The 22,726-nt window shown below is 45.7% G+C and overlaps 1 protein-coding gene across 6 annotated transcripts in view; it reads left to right on the plus strand.

Annotated features, from left to right (window-relative positions):
* Positions 1-22,726, plus strand: part of ULK1 (unc-51 like autophagy activating kinase 1) — a 56,623-nt gene that overhangs the window by 15,189 nt on the left and 18,708 nt on the right. For all 6 annotated transcript variants that reach the window (XM_072600767.1, XM_072600764.1, XM_072600765.1 and 3 more), the window contains exons 4-14: positions 1,249-1,281; positions 1,672-1,708; positions 5,730-5,903; positions 9,205-9,278; positions 13,566-13,667; positions 15,231-15,289; positions 16,512-16,594; positions 19,736-19,786; positions 19,900-19,982; positions 20,528-20,684; positions 22,216-22,276. In XM_072600767.1, the coding sequence (XP_072456868.1) occupies positions 1,249-1,281; positions 1,672-1,708; positions 5,730-5,903; positions 9,205-9,278; positions 13,566-13,667; positions 15,231-15,289; positions 16,512-16,594; positions 19,736-19,786; positions 19,900-19,982; positions 20,528-20,684; positions 22,216-22,276 (914 nt within the window). The remainder of the gene's footprint in view (positions 1-1,248; positions 1,282-1,671; positions 1,709-5,729; positions 5,904-9,204; positions 9,279-13,565; positions 13,668-15,230; positions 15,290-16,511; positions 16,595-19,735; positions 19,787-19,899; positions 19,983-20,527; positions 20,685-22,215; positions 22,277-22,726) is intronic.

The raw sequence follows: 22,726 nt of genomic DNA on the forward strand, positions 1-22,726 counted from the left end.
GGCTTCTGTTACCATTCAGGATTCAGTCTTCTTTCTCTAAAACATTCATCATTAACTGCCTGGGAATGTGTGGATTTCTCCTGGGTTCTCTGATCTGGCCCTGCTTAGCAGGAAAGTAAGACAAAGATGCCCAAGGCCTAGTTTAGCAGATTATTTTGTATGTGAGCCTACGCATGTATGTGTCTGCATGTTCTTACCTTCAAGGAGGTTAGTAGTTGTATGCAAAATGATGAGGGGTTTTTTTTGTCTCCCTTGTCTGAAATGCAGACCATTCCTCAGTCATGAGATTTTTTTTAAAAAATCAGTTAACAAGCTTTTATTTTCTTTTGCTTCCCTTTATTCCCTCTCCCCCACAAAAAAAAACAAACAAACCAAAAACCCATGTAACAGATATGCATAGTCAAACAGTACAAATACCCACATTGGCCATGTCCAAAAATGTATGTGTCATTCCACCCACCTGGTCCACCACTTCTGTCAGGAGGGTTGGTATCTGTCTTCATCATCAGTCCCCTGGAATCAAACTTAGAGCTGGTAAGGACTTCAGAAGTCATTTTAGTCCAAGCCTCTCATTTTTACTTCTGGGGAGTCTGAGGACAGATAGTTTAAGGATCTTGGTTCAAGGTCCTATTGGGTAGTAGCAAGAGACAGAGTTGGGATTCCAGCGCAGCTCCAAATTCATTGGCCCTTCTACAAGACCAGGGTACCATCTCTCTTTGCCTCTGTCAGCACATGACTGTAAGCACGTAGCATCTGTATATTTTTGTTTGGGGCTGAAGAAGGATTCCAAGAGCTTAAGGAGGGAGGTCTAAGTACTACTGGAGGTGGGGCCACCCTGAAACCTAGGGCCTGGGAGTGGCCATTTAAATAAAAGGAGGTGGAACAGAGATGCCAATAGAATGCCCAACTGGCACCCGTGGCTGGTACAGGCTTAGAGCCCGCCCAGTGCTGCTGTGGTCCCAGGGGCCTGACTCACCCTCAGTGTGGCCCTGACCTATAATTTTCCTGGCGTCTTGCATTAAGGAAGAATTGAAATGGGCTGTTCCCACAAACCCAGGGAGGCTGCCTAGGCCTCCAGAGAGACTGATCCTCTCCTTTCCACTGAGAACAGCCCCAGCTGACAGTCCTTGGCTGGGGGTCTCCTTTAACATTCCTCACAGCCTGCTTCTTCTCTGTGACCCTGGAGGGGCTGACTTTAAAAAAAAAAAAAATCCTCATCCATTGACTACCAATCATTTTGTCTTTCAGGAGGTGGCCAGCTCTGTGTACCTGGTTATGGAGGTGAGCTCTCCAGTCCTGGTACAGTCACAGTGAGAGAAAAAAGGACTGAGTGAATCTGGGCCTCTTTTCTCCTTCCTCCTTGCATTTTGAGTTTAGGAAGAGCTGTCAAGATGGCATTAGCTCTGATATGGGAGGGCCCTGGGAGTGTAGAATGTTAGAGTAGGAAGGAGTCTTAGACCCCAGAACAGCAGAACTGAAAAGACCCTCAGTACACAGAAAGGTCAGCTTAGTACACAGAATGTCAGAGCTGGGAGGGCCCTTAGAACACAGGATGTCGGGGCTGGGGGGACCCTTAGAACACGGAATGTCGGGGCTGGGAGGACCCTTTGGAGGTTTTTACAGATGGGAAACTGTCATGACCAAGCTGATGTTGACTTTTCTCTCTTCTAGTACTGCAATGGGGGCGACCTTGCTGACTACCTGCACTGTGAGTAACTCGCCCCACTCAGGATGAGGGATCAGACTTTGGGAGCAGGAACCACACCCACACAGCTGGGGAGGGCAGGGTAGAGAGTGTGGCTTGCTGAAGATTGCCCAGCCACTGGTTTGGATTTACCTGGTAAACTGGTCATGAGGGACTGCAAGTCAGAAAGAGCTGAGTTCAAATCCCTCCTCAGGTACTTGCCAACAGTGACCCTGGATGTGTTGTTGAACACATCCGTGCTTAGTTTTCTTCTCTGTAAAACAGGAATAGTAAGAGTAATGGCCTCCCAGCATTGTTGTGGTAGTGGATAGTCAGGAAGGCCTGAATTCAGATCTGTCCTCAGTACTGTGATCCTGGACAAGTCCCTTAACCTCTCTGCCTCAGTTTCTTAAATCTGTAAAATAGCGACAATAGCACCTACTTCCCAGGGTGGTTGTGAGGATCAGGTAAGATAATTTTAAAAGGCTTAGCGCAGTGCTTGGCTTATCGTAAGCACTGTATAATTGTTATCTACAATTATCATAAGTGCTTTAGCAAACCTTCAAAGTGTGACAGAAATGCCAACTGCCTTCATTAGTTTGGCTTCTCTCTCTTTGCTCTTTTATTACCAGCCAAGGAGGCCAACCACAGGCAGAGAGAATGAATTATTAATAAGTTAATTTCTGACCTGAACAGATGTTGTGGCCAAGGAAAGAGAGAGAGAGAAGGGAGTGTGCTGGGGTCCTGAGCTTGGGGCAGGGGAGGGATAAGGGTGGACTAGGTCAAGGTTAGGACACTCAGAGTCCCAAGATCCCTACTCTTGCTCCAGAGTGGTCAGTGGCCCTGAGGTTTTCGGCCTGCCCTCCAGTTCTTTCTCTCAAGGTTGAGGGGACTCATTAGAAGAGGTGCTTGATTGACTCTTGCCTTTATAACCCTGGTTGGTGAGAGGGCTCAGGGAGAGATGGGGACTTGAGCAAGACAGTGGGTATTACTATGGTAGCTACCAGGAGAGAGAGCTTCCAGAAAGCAAACCTAGAATGAGAACCAGGATTTGGGATGCTGGGAGGAGGGAGCAGGTCTCACTGGAAAGAGAGTGCTGGAGCTGGAGAGACCAAAGACCCTCTGGGCATTAATATCTGAGTTCTGTCTGTTCTTCAGTCAGAGTCCAAGCTCACTTCCTTCATTATAGGGGAATGAAAAGTATTGTACTCCCAAATCACATATTTATTTGTGGGAAGAACCTGACAAAACCCTTCGTCTTAGATCAAGATACTCTAGAAATGTGAATTATGTTGGAGATTGTAGCTGCAAGAGGGACCACCTGAGGCCTCAGAAGAGGCTAGTGACTTGCCCCCAGGTCATCCATCCAGTTAATGGCTGAGGCATTTAGTTAGAGGCTTTTTGTTCCTACATCTGGGCCCCTGGTATATCTAACAGGGCTGAACGATGCAGCTCCTAGAAGGTCCAAAGGACCATTCACTGGGGCTAGGCCTCCTGCCCTGTGTATATACACCTACATAAGCAGTAGGCAATCTGTAAATATTTGGGTTTATATTCTCACCCCCATCTGGCCAGTCAGGACCCCAACCCTGGACCTAGCCCCCTGCTCTGTTTACTTTTCTCTGACAACTGTCTAGACAGCCCGTCTGAGCTCAGCACCATGACTTTTGGTGCGCTGATAAGCTTGTGTCTTCAGTGTCTGCTATAGTCCAGCATCGCTCAGCTGTCCAGACAGTAGAGCCAAGTGCCCAGGAGGCCCCACAGGGCTGCACATGGCTCTTCCTCTCTAACCTTTCCCCCTTTTCTCTGGGGGGCCCCTTCTGATAGACTGATCCCACAGCCGTTGTTTGTTCTTTGTGGGGTGTGATGGGAAGGACTTGAGATGATTACAACTCTGAGCATGGGTTGTGGTCTGGTGATCTTGCCATGTGGGCCTGGGTGCGTGGCTCAGCTGTGTGTGTCCATGCGTGCATCCATCTGCAAATCTGCCTACTAGTACCGGCCTGTGCACCCATGGGCAGATCCCTTCCTCCTCCCTGGCCTTGGGTGTTCTCATCTGTAAAATGGGGGTAGGAATCCTGCCCCCAGAACTGGTATGCATGAACTAAACCTTGTAGAACTCCTCCTTGAAGGGAACAGGAGAAGGGGCCAAATTTAGTGTCTAGCTAGTGCGGGGAGAGAACGTTAATGGTCTGGGTTCAATTTCTCCGTAATCCACTTAGCTTTTGCATGTTTCCAAACTGTATACTAAGCCCCATTTCTGTTCTGGTTATAAAGGAGCGTGGAAGAGAGGCTGGTGGAGAGAGATTTTGGTGTTGCCCTCTTCCTACTGTTGGCAAAGGCCCCCCCCCCCCCCCCCAACCCTACCCATGTCTAACTAGGAAAGACTTTTTCTAGGCATCTGGGCTTTGGGGGGTGGGGGGGCGGGGCAGCTGACCCAGTTTTGTCCCTGTGCCTTTGATGTGTCTTCAGCAGTCCTAAGGACCATAGATTGAAAGCTTGGAGAGACTTAGGGGTCATCTAGTCATCTCTCTGATTTTACATATGAGTAAACTGAGTCCCAGGCTGATTAAATGACTCGACCCCAAGGTCTCATAGCTAGTAGGTATGAAAGCCATGGTACCTTGTGATGCCAGGATCTTTGCCACAGGGAAACAAACTGGTGACCTTGGGAACTGGGGAGGAAGGGTCATGGAGAGACAGACAGAATGACAGATACACTCACACATATCTGTTCTCTTTTTGCTCCTGAATCCCGATAGTTCTAGGTTTCTCTGGAAGGATTGTGAGAATTTACTCTCAACCCTATGACCTGAATGCTAAAAAAAATAAAATTTAGTCAAAATCAATTCCCCCATCAGAAGAAAAATCTGATGTTATCCTCCATGTTCCTGCACCCATGGACCCCTACCTGGAGAGTGGGAGGTGTAGCAGGGGAAGGGGCCTTGTATCCAGAAGGATGTTTTTAAACAAATTTCTCAGTTCTTGTATTTTAATTTTTTTGTCAAATCATTGACTTTTCAGTATATAAAGAACTAAAGAGGATTGTATATGAAACTATGAAATTGTTTATAGAAAATGTACATTAAGAAGGTTTCATTCCCATAGTTTTCCAGAAATTTGCTGTGTGTGCATACATGTACGCGCACATACATGTGTTTGTATTTGTGTTTTTTTGCTAAATGAAGCTGTCCCCCATCCCTTTTTCTACACATTCCTCAAAAGGGAACGTCTAGGATAGCCGGGGTTAGTCCCTTGAAAACAGAGAGCCTCCCTCCCTGCACTAGCCCTTTTTCTTTATATTGCCTTGGGATGATTTGTTTAGGAGTGCCCAGGAGCTGATCTTGATGCAAACATCTGGTCTTTCCAGATGTTCTGCTGAAAATAAAACACACAGTGTATGTCCAGGAACAGGGAAGACAGAAGGAGCCTTCATTCGGCCTTAGTTGTGATGGTCAGATTACTGAAGGCTAATATTGGGGATTTTGGAGGGAGTTTCCCCCAAATCCCCTGAGCCTGGCCCCAGACTGAGCTTTGATCCTAATCCCAGGGCATGTGTTTTACCCCCTATACCCTAAAGACTCCTCCTACCTGCCTTCTAATTCTGTAGAAGGAGCACAAGAGTTGAGAGGTGGGGAACCTAAGGCCTCGAGGCCACATGAAGTTTGAATTCAGTCAAAGGGCTGTACTTGAGGACATAGAGGCTGGCTACAGATTCCCCACCCTTGGGTTAGATGATCCAGGCTTCTGTATGAATTTATGCCTGGTTTTATAACTTGACCCAGTGAGCCTGGACAGGTGATTTCCTTCTTTGGGCCTCAGTCTCCTTCTCATGTCTGGGGGCATGGAAGGGGGGGCTTTGGGACATATAAAGAACTTTCTAAATGGGGGGAGAGAGATTATAGAATTGTTTGATCCCAGGAAGAGGGCGAGTTAGGATATTGCCATGACAGGTGAGCTCCAGAAACAAACAGGTAACCATGGTAGGCACTTCATAACCATTGACGGATGGATTGAATTTTTCTTCCTTTCTCCTTTCTCCCAGCCATGCGGACCCTGAGCGAGGACACCATTCGGCTCTTCCTTCAGCAGATTGCAGGCGCCATGAAGATGTTGCACAGCAAGGGCATCATCCACCGGGACCTGAAGCCCCAGAATATCCTCTTGTCTTACTCTGGGGGCCGAAAGTCCAACCCCAACAATATCCGAGTGAAGATCGGTGAGTCCCCAGAGGCTGTGTGACCCAGCCCTGACTCAGAGGGGATGGGTTCTGTCCTAGGACACAAGCAGGGCCTGTGGATTCCATTTGGGAACTCACTGTCTGCTCCAGTAACAAGCTCTGTGCTTCTCCTTAAAAAAAAAAAAAAAAGATACAGAGAGAGAGAAGATTCCTGCTTATTAGATCTGCTTATTATATCTTTTGGTTTTACTTTGCTTAAAATCGCCTCGTCAGTCAAGCATTTATTAAACACTTACTGTGGGCATCGAGGTAGCGAAATGGATAATACTCCTGGCCTGGACTCGTGCATTCAAATCCATCCTCAGGTGCTAACCAACTTTGTAACCCTGGGCAAGTCATTTTAACTCTGTGCCTCAGTTTCCTCAGCTGTAAAATGGAAAAAAGTAGCACTTATTCTTAGAGTTGTTAGGATAAAATGAGATAATACTTACAAACCTAAAAGTGCTCCGTGTGTGTGTTAATTATTTTAGTAGTATTGAAAGATTTTTTTTTTTAAGCAAAAAGGAGAAAATGATTCCATAATCTGATAAATTGTTGCATGCTCATGGCCCATCCTCCACCTCTGAAAGGAGTTCGGGAGAAGCATCTCTCTCTTAGCACTCTATTCTTGGGGGCCAGTTCCATTTTCAATTTATTCTGTGGAGGCTGTTTCCATTTCTGTTTAAAGCAGGTGCTAAAAGCAGAATTGACTTGTGGTCTCCCTGGAGAGATTGGTCCCGTGAGGGGAATCTCCTTCCCCTTCCCCTCCAAACCTGGGCCCAGATTTATAAGATAGAGGCAGCCTGCAGCATTAAGGATTGTGCATTAACCTTGAAATGAAGAAGGTCCAGGTTCAAATTCTGCCTCAGGCACTTGTCATCTGTCTGTGACCCTGAGTTTCAAATGGGGACAGTAAACATGATGATGGGTAGCTGGCTGGGTGCAGTGCCTTGGACCCTTACTAGCTGTGTGACCCTGTGCAAGTCACTTAACCCTGTTTGACTCAGTTTCGTCATCTGTAAAATGAGCTGGAGAAGGAAATGACTCTAGTATCTCTGCCAAGAAAAACCCAAATGGGGTCATAGAGAGTCAGACTTAACCTTGTTTGACTCCATTTCCTCACCTATAAAACCAACTGGAGAAGGAAATGGCAAACCACTGCAGTATCTTGCCCAAGAAAATCCCAGATGGGGTCACAGAGAGTCAGACATGACTGAACCAACTGAAAACAACAAAACCTCTGACTCCACATCTAGTATTCTTTCCTAAGCACTGTTAAAAAGTCAGTCATTATTATCCTGGATCTCAACCTTGGAGGCATGTCTTCCAGGGCACAAGAGGGAGATGGAAAAGTCCCAACACTGGGGTAACCAAGGTCCACAGAACAATAACATGAAGCTGTAACCGTAACCTGATCTCTAAAAGCGTTAATTATCTAGGCAGCCTTGAAAGGGTTGAGAAGGATAGAGGCTGTAGTCCAAAGAGAATTGGATTTGGAATCAGGGACCTGGGTTCAAATCCTACCCTGTGTGATCTTGGGTAAGTCACTGAACTCAGTGCCTCAGTTTCCTGACCTGTAAGAGTAGGGTCCAGAATTTCTGGTTGCTGATTCCAAAGCCTGATTTTTCTGGGATCATAAATCTGGAGAAGTCATCTAGTGCAGCCCTCTGATTTTAGAGAGAGGGAAACTGAGGGCCAGGGAATCACATGACTTGTCCTAGTTGGTATCTGAGTCAGTATTGGAACCCCAGTCCTGTGACTCCGAGATACTTCCTGGGGGACACCCCTGAGGACAGGATCTCAGTGAGGGGACACCATGAAGCCATGGCTTTTTTCAGCTCCTGGGCAGAGCTAAGGCCAGGCAGGGTAGAGGCGGGGCCCCAGAGTCGTCTCCACTTTCCCTCTCTGTCTGGCCCAGCACAGGTTAATGGGTAACTGAGCTAGGAGCAGAGTTGATTTCCGGCTCTGTCTCCCCACAGATTTGCTTAATGAGTTAGCTTGCTTAATGAGTGCAGATGGGGTCATTTGAGGTCTTGCTCAGGTGTGAACCAGGTTTTTATGACTTGCGTGGAGATATGGGGGCTCGTGAATGCAGAGATTGCTTTGGCCTAGTCACTCAGTAGCCATTGAGAGCTCTTGAGGAAGGTACAGGCCCTTGCTGGTCAGAGAATCCAATCCCCTGGTCCTTCTCGCTGTCTCCAAACAGCTCTCTTAGAATTTAAGCTGTAGGGGCCCTTAGAAAATGATCTCCACTTGTCTTTGTAGAGGAGGAAACTGAGATCCAAAAAAGAGAGGGGATCCAAGCAAAGTCTTCTGGGTGGTAACTGGCTCCCTGGGCAAACATCGAAACAGCCCCCTTGAGTCAAGAAGCCCCTTGACTTGGGTCCAAACTAAGTTTCTTGCTCTTGAAATCAATACGTTTCTTCTGACCTTTATGTGATAGGAAAGCTGTATATAACATTGGTGATGTAATGGGAAGGGAATAAACATTTATTAAGTACCTAATAGGGACAAATACTCTCTCTGAGGATGGTGATACTGTTATCTCCATTTTGTAGTTGAAGAAACCGAAGCAGACAGAAGTTAAGTGACTTGCCTAGGGTCATAGTTAGCAAATGTCTTAAGGCTGAACTTGAACTCAAGTCTTCAAGATAGTAGGCCTAGCAACTGGGCTGAGTTGACCCATCTGTAAGTTGGGAGCGAAGAATTTTTATCATCTTATTTCAGTTGCTGTGCCAGGCCCTGGGGGCTACTGAGACAAAAAGGAAGCAATTCCTGCCCTTAAGAAGCTTGTGTTCTGTTGGGAACAATGAGTCAGTACATGCAGCACTTGGATATCCCTGTTTTCCTTTTGGAGCATGACCAGCTAACCCTGACCACATGTAGCTAAGAATGAGGGATAGATACTGAGGACCAGTATCCTTGTGATCCAACTGTGCCCAGGACTCCCTCGTGACAGAGAGAAATGGAGATAGGAGGGGGCAGGGGGGAGGTAGGGAGAGAAAGACATATAAGAGAGAGAGGAGAGAGAGAGAGGAATAGAGAAAGAGAAAGGGTATTAAATCCTTTGCTTCCAGAGCCTCTGGGTGGGTTCTTGGTAGGGAGTTCTGGCTCAACCAATATCTTTATTTCCCAGAGATCTTTGTGCATGTCTCTGGAGCTATGAGAGTCTCTCTCAGGAGTTGGATGCCTATAATTTTCAGTGTCTTAGGGCAGAGGGAATTGGGGCCTTGCCGGGCAGTCCAAGAAAGTAGGGTCTTTGCAGGATCAACCCAGAATTCATTTTCTTCTCTTTGTTTAGCTGATTTTGGATTTGCCCGTTACCTACAGAACAACATGATGGCGGCCACGCTCTGCGGTTCTCCCATGTACATGGTGAGCAGTGTCCCTGTCCTACCCCTTCCCTTCCGCACTGCCACATCTATGCTTGCCTAAATGTGAATGGGCAAGAAGGAACATGTTAAAGGTAAACACTGCCCCGCACATGTGTATGTTCCTACGTATGCACACCTAATAGACAGTGTTCTCTTGTATGTGTGTGTGTGTGTGTGTGTGCGCGAGCGCGCACGCGCAGAAACACTGTCCTTACCCATGTGCTTGCATGTTTTTGCACTTGTGGGTAATAAAATAATTCTCATGTCCATGATATACCCTGTCCTTGCATGTCCCATGTGCACATACATGTACATGTGCAACACCCAAGGGTTCTCCTGTGCCTTCTTCCTGCCCCTGTATCTGTACACACACACAGTCTCAGATATTCCTCTCTAAGAACTGCCAGTTTCTAGGTTCTGTAGACCAGAGTCCTTACTCTTTTCATTGTATGTAACCTCTTGGTTTTGAGTGGCTTAGGAGGCAGATCTGGCGGGGCAGCAAACTAGGAGGATGGTTGGTGGCTCATCTGTGGAAAGCTGACCAGGGGGATCTCTCAAACTTACCCCAGTGTCATACCCATGGCAGAATGCCCAGTCCCTTTGACTTTTCTACTGTGAGGCCATCTTGGCTAGCATTCTTGTATGTCATGGCAGACGTGTAAATTGTTCTGGTTCATACAACTCTCCCCCTAGATTTCTTAGGATTCTTCATAGTTGGTTTTTCTTCTGAGACCCAGTCAGTGTTCTTGACAGCTACCAACTCATGCTGAGATAACTTCCCCACTTGGAGCCAGGCTTACCTCAACAGAAGGCCAGACCTGTTCCTCCATGGGAATAGAAGCTTCATTCTTAGGCAGTTTATCTGTTATTTTTAAAGACTGTGTCACAATGTCAGTGCTATTGCCTTCTCCCACTCCCACCATTAAGAAGGGGCTGGGGGAGCTTGTAACAATCAGAGTCAAGCAAAACCAATCCATTCAGTGGCCATGTGAGAAAAATCTTTGTCTCATTCCCCACCTCTCTGTGGGGAGGTGGGCAACAAGCTTCATCTGTAGGTTTTATGGCGATGTGCTTGGGCATGGTTTTGATCAGAGTTCATAGGTCTTTCACAGTTGTTTTCCTTTACTTGTATTGATTGTCTACTAGTTCTCATTTCCTAAGATTCTCTGAAACCTTCTCTTGGTCATTTCTTAATGACCTAATATTCCATTAAATTCACATACCAAAGTTTCTTCTAGCCAGTCCCTGACTGATGGGCAGGGCACTCTTTTGATTTCTAGTTCTTAGCTTTTTATTTTTTATTTTTTCCTTTTCTTGTTAATCCAGTTTTCTGGGTCGAGAAGTTTATTTTCCCTCTTAAACCATTTAAGTCCCATAATACCCTTGGAAGACATTAAGGTTATGAAGGGGCACTTGTGTATTCTCCCCCATTAGAATATTCACGCTCTATTATCCAACAGCTCCTTCCTGCGTTGCTCAGATATGTTTATCTTTCTAGGTTTCTGCTGAGTATTGTGCTTCCACACTTAGCTCTTGTCCATTCGTCAAGAATGATCCTATTCCATTAAAGTCTATTTTTTTCCCTTTAGTATTGTACTCAGCTTTGCAGAGCAAGTTACTCTTGGTTGCAAGCCCCTCCTCCACCCCCTCTCTGAATATCTATAGATTTAGACACAGAGAGAGAGCTGTCTTTACAGATACATATGTGCAGCCCCCTCTCTTTCTCTTTCTTGGTCTTCCTCCTGCCCACTTGCTTGCTCTCTATATGTTTATATAGAGTGAGAGATATAGATTTTTATATATAACCTTGTATTTGTCTTCCAAGCTCTCCTCTCACTTAAAGTAGAAGCTGCCAGGACCTGTAAGATTTTTGACTGTGGTTCCTTGGTACTTGAGCCCCTTTCTGGTTGCTTATAATATGTTGGAAATTCGGGAGTTTGGCTATGACATTCTTGAGACTTATCCTTTTGGCGTTTCAGCAGGTGATAGGCAATTTTTTTTCCTGTCTTTATTTGTCCTCTGGTTCCTCAGTCTTCTGGACAGTTTTAATTGATGATTTCTTGAAATAGTGTGTCTGGCCTTTTTTTTTAATCATAATTTTCAGGGAGTCCAGTGATAAAATTATTTCTCAACCTATTTTCTAGGTCACTTGTTTTTGATGTTTGTCTGATATCTTACATTTTCAGTTTTGTGTAAGACTTCTTGCTAACTCATGGAGCCATTGGTTCCTGATTAGTCTATTTTAGTTTTTAGGGATTTCTATTTTGAGTAAGGTTTACTACCCAAGTCTCCTTCCATATCTTTTCTCCAGTATTTTTATTTTGTTGTTGTTTTTTACTTCACTTCTTTGATGTATTCATGTAGACCTTGTAGAAAATCTATGTGTTCTTTTGAGTCTCTGCCTATGGTTATCACAACATTACTCTCTCTCCAGGTTGGGTTTTGAGGGGTCTCTGGATAGTAGTGGTCAGGGTTCTTTTGGTTCACTTACCTTTCCAACCTTAGTTCTTGAACTGGGGCTTTGTGCTAGGGCTAGGCTCCATTTCTTACTGTGATTTTGGGGTGGTCAGGTTTGAAGGATCATCAGGCTCCCTGCTCTGAACCTCATCTCTCAGGGCTGTTGCCACTTCTCCCCCATTCCCCATACACATACACACAGACTCCAGGGTCTGGTTCTTTATCATTCAGAGAGCTGCTTGCTGTCCCTCTGGGGGATTTCCAGAGCCTATGCTGTGGTTTTCCACCCACCCTTGGCGTTTTTCACAGAGAAGCCTCAGCTCTTCTTGATGAGTCCTGCAAACTTTGAGAGGAGACTGGCTTTTGCCTGAGTGTGGTGCTGCCTTTGCCATCAAAGAACCCCCTCTGCTACAGAAGTCTATGATCTTCTGGTTGATTTTATGGTGTTCTAGGGTAGAAGTCACTGTAGTTTCGGTTTGGGTTTCTCAGTCATTCATCGCCCTGTTTAGGATGTGTATGGTTTTGCTTTCCTATGTGGTGGGGTAGCTGGTTTTCCTGCCCACTTTCAGACAGTTACCTTGCCCAGAAATTTTCCATTTGATAGTGTTTTTCAGCGTTGCCTTCCTTCTCCTCCTCCTCCTCTACCTCCTTGATTATGGAAGGAGACTAATCCAGCTCACAGACCTGCTTCCACTTCTCCAGGGCAGAGACCACTATTCTCTTTGCTTCTTTTATCTGAAGGGTCCCTTTAATCTAGAAAAAATCATTAGAAATGCTCAATCATTTACGCTCTTGACTGCCCATCCATCCTAATGCTCTCAGCATCCTTGGGGTTTCATGTGTCTTTCAAGGCTGAGAACCGAGGTCCTCTCTGCAACTGACCCCACCTTAGACCAAACAACTCAGTTCATGTGCAAGACAGTGCAGTGCAGTGTGGTAGGAAGAACACTAGACTTGGAGTCGAGAACCAGGATTTAGAACCTGGCTGTGTCACCAGCATCATAATGGTGGTGGTGGTGGTGGTAATTACAGTAACAAGAAATAATAATGATAGTAATAATGGCTAATATCTATATAGCGCCTTCATGTGCCAGACACTGTGCCAAGTGCTTTGTAAATATTATCTCCTTGGTCCTCACAACAATCCTGGGAGGTAGGTGTTGTTATTATCCCCTTTTTACAGATGAGGAAGAAGATAAACAGAGGCTAAGTGACTTTCTTAGGGTCACACAGCTTGTATATGTCAAGCCCTGATTTGAACTCAGATCTTGTTCTATACACTATCTGTATGACTTTTCCTATTTGTAAAATGAAGACGTTTGGACTAGGTGACCTCCGAGGTCCCTTGCAGCTGTCAGTTTGTGATTGTGGTCTTCAGAGGGGCTAGGACCTGGCTTGGTGGAGGGAGATCCCACACTGAGAGTTCCCTATGCTGACAAAAGTAATGCATACTCACACATACAGACTCTGTGCGGCAAGCACTAGGGATGTTCCTAGCAGTGACATCTCCCCACCGTCATCTTTTTATGCTCCTGCAAATCCAAGTACGGGTATCAGGGAGGGGCCAAATTCTGTGGGGTCAAGGACTTTCTTGAGGGCAGGAGTCAGCCCTTAGCCTGTAAGAATCTGTCCCTGAGGGTGTCTATGACACTTTGTTTTACGTGTTTCCTCCCCACCCTCACCATTCATTAGAACATCAAGACTTTGAGGGTAAGGACTGTGAGTTTTCCCCTTTCTCTCAGCAGCACATAGCATGGCGCTGAGTCTGGCACATCGTTGGCACTTTTACCATGCTTGTTGACTCACTAAGAAAGACCTTGTATTCCCACAGGCGCCTGAAGTCATCATGTCCCAGCATTATGATGCCAAAGCTGATCTGTGGAGTATAGGAACAATCATCTACCAGTGTCTGACAGGCAAGGCCCCCTTCCAGGTGAGTATTTAGGGGAGGGGCCCTTTTGGGGACCTTGAGCAGTTGTGAGTGGAGAAGGGAAATCCTTTGGCTAGGTTGTCCTTTTTTATGTACTTTTTTTTTGTAAAAATTTTTTTATTAATTTATTTTTAGTTTATAATTCTTACTTATGTAAGATACTGAGTTTCAAATTTTCTTCCCCTCCCTCTCCTCCTTCCTCAAGACAGCATGCAATCCGATACAGACTCTACTAATGTATACATAGTCAACATATTTTCATATTAGTCATGATGTAAAGAAGAATTAGAACTAATGGGAGGAACTATGAAAAATCTATTTTTTCCTTGCCCTCCATTTTGCCCCCTGCCTCCCCAATTAGAAGTAAAAACCTTTATAGCAAATATCCATTGTCCAAAAGTCCCATCTCATTCTGTATCCTGAGTCCATTGCCTCAGGCAGCGTGTGAAATCATGAGTACTCTGACACTGGTGCTGATCATTGCTATTCATCACAGTGAAGTCTTTCGGAGTTATTTGTTTTTATACTGTTGATATGACTTCGTGAATTATTCTCCTGCTTCTGCTTACTTTACACTGGTTCAGTTCCAAACAAGTCTCCCCAAGTGTCTCTTGAACCCCTCCCCTTTCATGTTTTCTTTGAAAACGGTCCTTCTTCATCATTTTTTATAAAAGACTATTCAGTTACATTAGCATATCTAACTTACCTGATCACCAGTTGATGAGCAACCCCTTAGTTTCCAGTTCTTTGTCACCACAAAAAGTACTTGTAAATGTTTTGTGGTGGTCCTTTTCTTCTTTGTTGTCTTTGGAACATAGACCTAGCAGTGGTAGAGCTGTATCAGAAGGTATGCACATGCATATTGTACAAAAGTTAAGAAGCATGAGTTCCAAATTATACTCCAGGATGGCTGGACCAATTCATGGCTCCACCAACAGTCTTGCTTTTGTTTGATTTTTTTAATTTAATGGGAGTTCAGTTTTTATTTTATAGCTTTGTTAAATGTGTATTTTATCATTTGGAAAGATTCATTAGGTTTATAATCTGTTACATTTACAGAACCAACTTAGACTTTTGTGATGTAGTCTCGATACCTAGGCATCCAGCCTCACACTGACAGTATGCCTGTTCTCACGTGGACCCTCTAGCATGTCATTTTCTTTTTTCTTTTTCTTTTTTCTTTTTCTTTTTTTTGGTCAAATTTCTGGATGCTTCTGGTCCATCAGGCAAGAAATCTTGGAATGTTAAAGGCCACCCTCAGTTTCTAAACACTTCATCTCTGCTGGGGAGGGAACGTCCTAATGGACCCCATTAGTTGTCATGAGGGGCAGATCAGACCTGAGCCAGCAAAAGAAGCCTTAGCTGAGCTTCTTGCTCCAGCATTCCAGACCCTGATAAGGAACTGATACATCCTAAGTCAGCCCATTCTATTTGAGAGTGAGGGTCCAAGTAGGGAGCAGGTGGAGACAGCTGGTACAAATGAGATCACCTCAGATGCAGCCCTTTGGAAATCTGCCGGGTGTGCCAATTAATAATGTTATTATCTGGTGTTTCTCCCTCTCGTAGGCCAGCAGTCCACAGGATCTACGACTATTTTATGAGAAGAATAAGACGCTGTTGCCCAGGTGAGTTACTTTTGGTAGCTTCAGCCCTAAAATCATCCTCCCCATTTTTCTCCCATCCCTTGGACAAACCAGATTTAAAATTATTATCTTTAAAACCAGATGAGGCCTAAGAGATGATCTGATCCAATTCCCTTGTTTTACAAAGTGGGAGAGGGGACACTGAGGCTCAGAGAGGTCAGGTAGGCTCCTGGTTTAAAGGCCCTCTAGTTCCCAGCCTTCATTGGAAACTGCAGCTTGGAGGGAGGTTTTTGTGACTTGTCCAAGGTTCTGTGTGGATTGAGTGTCCATGATGGGATTTGAACCCAAATTCCCCTTCCACACATAGCACTCTGGAAACATCCAGGCCAGAGCCAAGTTTCCAGTATTGGAACTCCTTGTTCCCTGGCACCATGTTTGCTCCAACCTTTGTAGATTAATCAGTGTGGCTTAGGGAAGAGGTGTTTGACATGTGGCCCCATGGAGCCCAAGCCAGGTTAAAGTGTAGCTAGTAAATATTTAACAGAAGAAATGGAAATACCTGGATGTTAACAGTAGTATGTGGTTTTCTAAATCAATATGGAACCTTCAGGAATCCTTAAGGTGTGGATTCGTGGCCTCTCTTTCTGTTAGAGCACCATTGGCCTAGTCCAGAGTTCTCAGCCTGTGAGTCAGGAAGACCTGGGTTCAGATATTGATTGTGGGCTGTCATGTGACTTTTTTGATCCTCACTCAGTTTCTCTTTCTGTAAAATGGGAGTGATATAGTAGCCCCTACTCCTTGGGGTTATTGTTAATCATTTAGCCTACATTAAAGTGTTTTTGATAGATTACAGATAATCATAAGATATAGATATATAGAGACAGAGATCTATAGGCAACAATATGGGGCAGATAGGTGGCCCGGGAAGTAGAACACTAGGCTTGGAGTCAGGAAGACCTGAGTTCAAATCTGGCCTCAGGCAGTCACCAGCCGGGTGACCCTGGGCAAATCACTTCACCCTGTCTGCCTTTGTTTCCTCATCTGTAAAACGAACTGGAGAAGGAAATGGCAAACCACTCCAGTATCTCTGCTAAGAAAACCCCAAGTAGGATCACAAAGAACCAGACATGACTGAAACAACTGTTATCTTTCTCATATATATGTGATGGATGTGTCTGCATATATGTGCTTATACACACATACATTTCATATACTTATCTGTATTGTTTTGAGTTGACATATTTCTGTTTCTCTGTCCATTCAGCATCCCCAGGGAGACATCCAGCCCCCTGAGACAACTACTTCTGGGCCTTCTTCAGCGGAACCACAAAGATCGAATGGACTTTGGTAAGTGTCAAAGCTGTCCCAGGTTTTGGGAAGGAAGGCCAACAGGGCCTCAGTCTGTTTATTCCCCTCCTTATATGCTGATTCCCTGGTTAGTGGGGCAGTGGTGTCATGGAGATGCTTCCGATGACATACTTAGGGGCTTAAACCAAGAGGATGCTCTCTCCAAGTGTTTGAAAGTGTCCAATCCTTGATCTTGACTGCTCCTATCAAATCCACCCCACCTCCCACACACACACCCACAGATCTTCATATCCCTAGCTCACCTTGCTTATTGCTGGGGCATGGAGCAGGTGGGTGATTTATTCCCCAGGACTTTGGCCTTTCTGTTTTTGTAGGTGGGATGGGGGAGGGAGATCTTGCTTTCCAGGCTAGAGGGTGTTGCCATGACCTTGGTAACCAGCATTTGGTCCAGTCTTAGATTTTTTGGGAACTCTGGACAAGCCCTTATTTCCTGGGTAGGGCCAAAGATCTAGTTAAGAACTAGATGTCATTTGGTTCATTTTTTTAAATTATTTTATTTTAGTAAGTCCTCACCCTTTGCAAGGTGATAAGGGCACAAAGACAAAAATAAAATGATGATGATGATGGTGGTGGTGATGGTGGTGGTGGTGGTGGTGGTGATGATGATGATGGTGATGGTGATGATGGTGATGGTGATGATGATGATGGTGGTGATGATGATGATGGTGGTGACAGTCAGTGTTCTCATGGTGTTTGAGGTTCCCCAAGTGCTTTATTACCACTGTCATCATAGCTAATATGTACATAACACTTATGTGCCAGGCACTGTGCTAAATACTTTACAATAAATTCATTTTGCTCTCACAACAATCCTGGGAGGGTAGGTACTGTTATTATCCCCATTTTACAGATGAGAAAACTGAGGCAAATAGGTGAAGTGACTTGTCCAGGGTCACTCAGCTGTTACATGCCTGAGGCTGGATTTGAGCTTAGGTCTTTCTGACTCTTCTAGGCCCAGCATTTTGTTCACTATGGTACCACCTAATTGCCTCATATTCACAACTAGCTAATTTTATCCTCACAAACAATGCTGGGAGATGGGTATTTTTATTATTCCCATTTTATAGATGAGGAAACTGACACACATAGCCGTTAATGGTTCATGTGTATATCTGGATTTGACCTCTGCTCTTCCCAATTCCAAGACCAAGACTCTCCATTCTGTACCTCTTGGCTGTGTTGGAGGCAGAAGATGAACAGTGGAAAAGGCAGACTGGGCATTTGTTTCCATTGTGGAGGGCCTTTCTCTTAGCTCTGCCCTGGAGCATGCTGGAGTGGGAGGCAGCTTTGTGGTCAGAGGTTCTTTCTATTTGTGTAGGATGGTGTGCTGTTCTAGTGATACCTATATCCGCTGTGTGTGATACTGGGAAATTAAACCCAGTTACCTCATCTGTAAGATGGGTAGAATGGTTGCGTACTTTTTATAATCCTTAAAAACCTTAGTATTCTGATCAATGCAACGATTCCAGACGCTTCAGAAGGATTTAAGATGGAAAAATACTCTTCACCTCCAGAGAGAGGAGTGATGGGCGTCTCAGCGCAGACTGAAGCGTACTTCTTAAACTTTATTTTTCTTGCTTTGTCTTTGCAATGTGGCTAGAATGGAAATAGATTTTGCCTGATTTCAGACGAATGATTGATGTTACATTTCTTACCTCCTTAGTAGGTAAGGGGAGGGATAGGCAGGCAAGAGGGGAGGGAATTCAGAACTCAATTTAAAAAAAAAAAAAAGGATGCTAAAATAAATAATTTTATTTAAAAACAAAAAGATCCTTAAAGCCTTAGAGCAATGTGAGCTGTGACCTAGACTAGACTTTTCCCCCTCTTACCATTTACCTTGTTGATCATTGTTATCCTGGCTGTGCTTCCTTCTCTTTGCATCAGTTCCTGTAAGTGTCCCTGGAGCTCCCTACATTCTTGCCAACCCACATGGCTCCTGGTACAGTAATACTCCTACTCATGGGCCAGGATTAGTCAGGGCAAATCTTGTCTGTGGGAACTTTTTTTTTTAATATTTGTTTTCAGTTTTCTGCAATCACTTCCATATATCTTAGATTTTTTTCCCCTTCCCCCTTCTTTCTCCTCCCTGCCCGAGATGGCAATCTTGTATAGGTTCTACACGTACATTCTTATTAAATACATTTTCACCTTAATCATTTTGCATGGAAGAATCAAAATGAATGGGAGAAACCATAAAGCAAAACATGACACAAGAGAAAATGGTCTGTTTCGTTCTGTGATCCAATTCCATAGTTCTTGCTCTGGATGTGGAAGGTGTTTTGCCTCGAGTCCATTGGGAATTTTTTAGGTCCTTGCATTGCTGTGAAGGGCTAAGTCTACCAGAAAAATTCCTCACACACTGTGGTTGTTGCTATGTACAAAGTTCTCCTGGTTCTGCTCCTTTCACTCAGTATCAGTTCATATAAGTCCTTCCAGGCCTCTCTGAAGTCTTCTTGTTCATCATTTCTTATAGCACAATAGTATTCCATTACATTCATATACCACAACTTGTTCAGCCATTCCCCAGTTGATGGGCATTCCCTCGATTTCCAATTTTGGGCCACTACAAAGAGAGCTGCTATAGATATTTTTGTGCATGTGGGACCCTTTTCCATTTCTATGATCTTTGGGATAGAGTCTTAGAAGGGATATTGCTGGGTCAAAGGGTATGCACATTTTTGTAGCCCTTTGGGCATAGTTCCAAATTGTTCTCCAGAATGGCTGGATCAGCTCACAGCTCTCCACCAACAATGAATTAGTGTTCCAACTCTCTGTGGGAACTTTATCTCTCTGACCTCTTTTGGTAAGATGCCCACACCCACACCCCACCCTGCTCCATTCAGGTCTGAAAGAAATCCTTAAATCATAGAGTTCAGCCCCCTCATTTTTCAGATGAGGAAACTGAGACCTTAGAAGATGTGCCCAAAGTCAAAGAACTAGGAAAGTGTCTGAGGCAGGATTTGAATCTTAGTCTAACCCATTCTAAGTCCAGAGTTATAGCCTCTGAACCTTCCTCTTTACCAAATATATAACCTGGGCTGTGGAGGTACTGTGGGGCGTGCCTGTACTTGACCTTTCCTTGGCCTTCTTGTTTCCACAACTCTGCCTTTTTTCATTTAGATGAATTTTTCCATCACCCATTCTTGGATGCAGGCTCCTCCATCAAGAAATGTGAGTAAAGGGACCCCAGTATCCCTCCTTCCCTGCTCTGTCCCAGAGTCTTGAGGCCAAGGGTGCCTGGGTGTGAGATGAATGGTGACGTCTTCTGTCTTCCCTCTCCACAGCTCCCCCAGTGCCCATGCCCTCCTATCCCAGCTCAGGCAGTTCTTCTAGCAGCAGCTCTACCTCCCACCTGGCCTCACCCCCTGTGAGTATCCTCCTGGACAAGATCAGTCCATCCACTAGCATGTATTCAAAGTACCTGTGATGTGCTGCCCCCAGGGGAGACAGAGGGAAGGTGGATGTCCAAGATGAAGGGGCTGGTATTGTCTTCTCTTGAAGCTGCTCCATCCTCCAAAGGAAGGCAGGATTATTATAGAAGCACATCCTTTTGGAGAGCCTGGGGCCAAGGCAGCGCTCCCTCGTACTGGTCAGGGTTTGGGAGATTCAGCCAAGCTCATTTCACTTTGCAGATGGAGGCTGTCATTTGCCCCCTGACACAGAGTGAATTCATGGCAGACTGGGACTATCACCCCACAAGTCTCTGACTCTGTCCAAGGTGCCCCAGTACTCTGGGTACTCAGGCAAAATTAATTATTAGAGCTAGCTGAGGTCATGTGGGCCATCCATCTACTTTCATTCCCCTAGATGAGAGTAGAGTCGAGGAGAAGCATTCCTTGCCTGCCCTCCCTCCCTCCACTCCCCATTCCCTCCTCACCAGCTCCTTTCCCCCTTCCCTGGTGCTTGGAGCAGTCCCTGGGGGAGATGCAGCAGCAGCTGCAGAAGACACTGACCTCCCCAGCCCCAGACACCGCAGGCTTCCTCCAGGGCTCCAAGGACTCGGGTGGCAGCAGCAAGAGCTCTTCCTGTGACACAGATGATTTCGTCATGGTCCCTGCCCAGTTCCCAAGTAAGAGCTTTTGTGAAAGGTTGTGGGGGTGACTGGAGAGAAGTTCCTGGGAGCTGTCTGTCGTGGATGCCCTTCCCCAGGCAGGCCACGTGAGAATCTGTGTGTTGTTCTGGTGCCCTGTGCCTTCCTCTGAGGGGGAAGGATCTAGACTCCTGCATTCAAGTCCCAGCTTCTTGATACATGGGAACGGAAAATGGAATCCTCTCCTTTGCAGAAGAGAAAACTGAGGCTCAGAGAAGGGGGAGTGACTTGTTCTAGGTTATGTAGGTAGTGAGTACTTAAAGCCTTTGGGTCCAAAAAAAAAATCTGACCTAAACCTTTTGGGGAAATTGAGTTGATTTCTGTTTAAACAAATATCTCTCCTTGTGGTGGTTTCTCCCCCTTTCTTAACCCCACCTTTGCCTCAGGGGCTCATCATTATTTTCATGTGTTTCCTACTGCCTGTGTGGCATTTGGGCAGCACTAAAGTTTTTATTCTCCATCTCTGGGAAGTCCCCATTGAGCAGCCTGGAAACTGCTGGCCAGTAAACTGGGCTTGGATGGAGCTGCCCTGGGCCCCAGGCTCACCCAGAGAGGAGGGCATTGGGCAGCAAGGATGAGTCACCAGTTACAGTAAGCTCTGGCTGGCCCCTCCCACGATTTTACAGTGGACTGAAAGTCGTTTGGAAAATGAGGTTCTGGTGGAGAACCGGGACCAGGTCTTTCTTTTCTGAGTCTTTGGACTCTTCAATGGACCCTGTTGCCTCAGGGTTCTTTCTGCACTGCCCCTGCCCCCCAATACCAGGCAGACAAGTCACACAGGCCGGAGGTGTGATTGGCAGCCCAAACCTAGACCATAGAATCAAGTTCTCATTCATTTAGAGCTGGGAAGGGCCTTAGAGGTCAGGTGGTCCCATCCTAAACTCAGCGTTTTTGACCCCAAGAGCCACGGTGCCTGGTTTTGTCATTCAGGATCTTTATTGAGTCATGGAGTTATCCTAACAATAGCATTTATGGAGTACTTTATAAACATCACACCCTTTGATCCTCGTAACAACCCTGGGAAGGGAGGTGTTACTATCATCCCCATTTTACAGATGAGGAGACTGAGACTGAGAGAGCTCCCAGGCTCATAAGGTGTCTGAGGCTGAATTTGAACTGTGACCCTAGGTCAGGAGGCTTAATATGGTCAAGTGGCAGGATTGAGATAGGAACTCAGGTTTTTGGGACCTCCTGGTGTGTGTGAGTTGGTACCAGGAGAGATGGAGCATGCTGTGGTCCTGGGGGGAAGGGGAGTGGGCACAGAGGTTGGGATAGTTTTAAATGCCTCCCTAACTAGTTGAGACTTCCAGAGGCAGGGGGACACTTAGAGTACTCTCAAGCAGACAAACAACAGGGGTCAGAGAGGCCTTTAGGAATCTCAGTCCTGTACTGTTTCGGGCTACTATGGTGAGGTACATTGGGGGTGCAGGTAGAAAAGGATGCCTGGGGACCAGAAGTCTACCTGTCCCCATATCACTGAATGAACTTTTCTCTTTTTCCTTGACCTCAGCTGACTTGACGGGGGAAGCCGCCGGAGCCAAGGCCCCTCAAGACAGTCTGATGTACAGTGGGTAAGGTCCCCTCTCCACTCCTGACAAGGAGTTCTCCTGGCCCACCCCTGCCACCCCCACTAACACCTCAGAGGTAGAAAGGACCTTAGAGATCATCAAATCCAACCCAGCCCTAAATAAGCATCCCCCTCACCCCACCGTCCCTTGAACCAGCTCTTTTTGATCATGGACAGCTTTCCATTTTGGGAAGCCTGAATCTACCTCCTACCTCCCACCCCACTGCTCCTCCAGAATTGCCTTGAACACTCTTCATTTCATCTTTATTTATATTTCATGACAAGGCAGGGAGTTTTAAATGAGGTACAGAGAGACTAGAACCCAGGTCTCCCCACTCCCAGGAAGGTCCATGTACTGTCTATCTTAGCTCCATTGCCAAGTTGCAGCCTGTCCTTGGGACACTGAGAGGAGAGGGTCTGACAGCCTGGAGCATCTCCACTGAAGGCCTATTGT

The sequence above is a fragment of the Notamacropus eugenii genome, chromosome 4, assembly GCF_028372415.1.
Source record: "Notamacropus eugenii isolate mMacEug1 chromosome 4, mMacEug1.pri_v2, whole genome shotgun sequence".
Lineage (NCBI taxonomy): Eukaryota > Metazoa > Chordata > Mammalia > Diprotodontia > Macropodidae > Notamacropus > Notamacropus eugenii.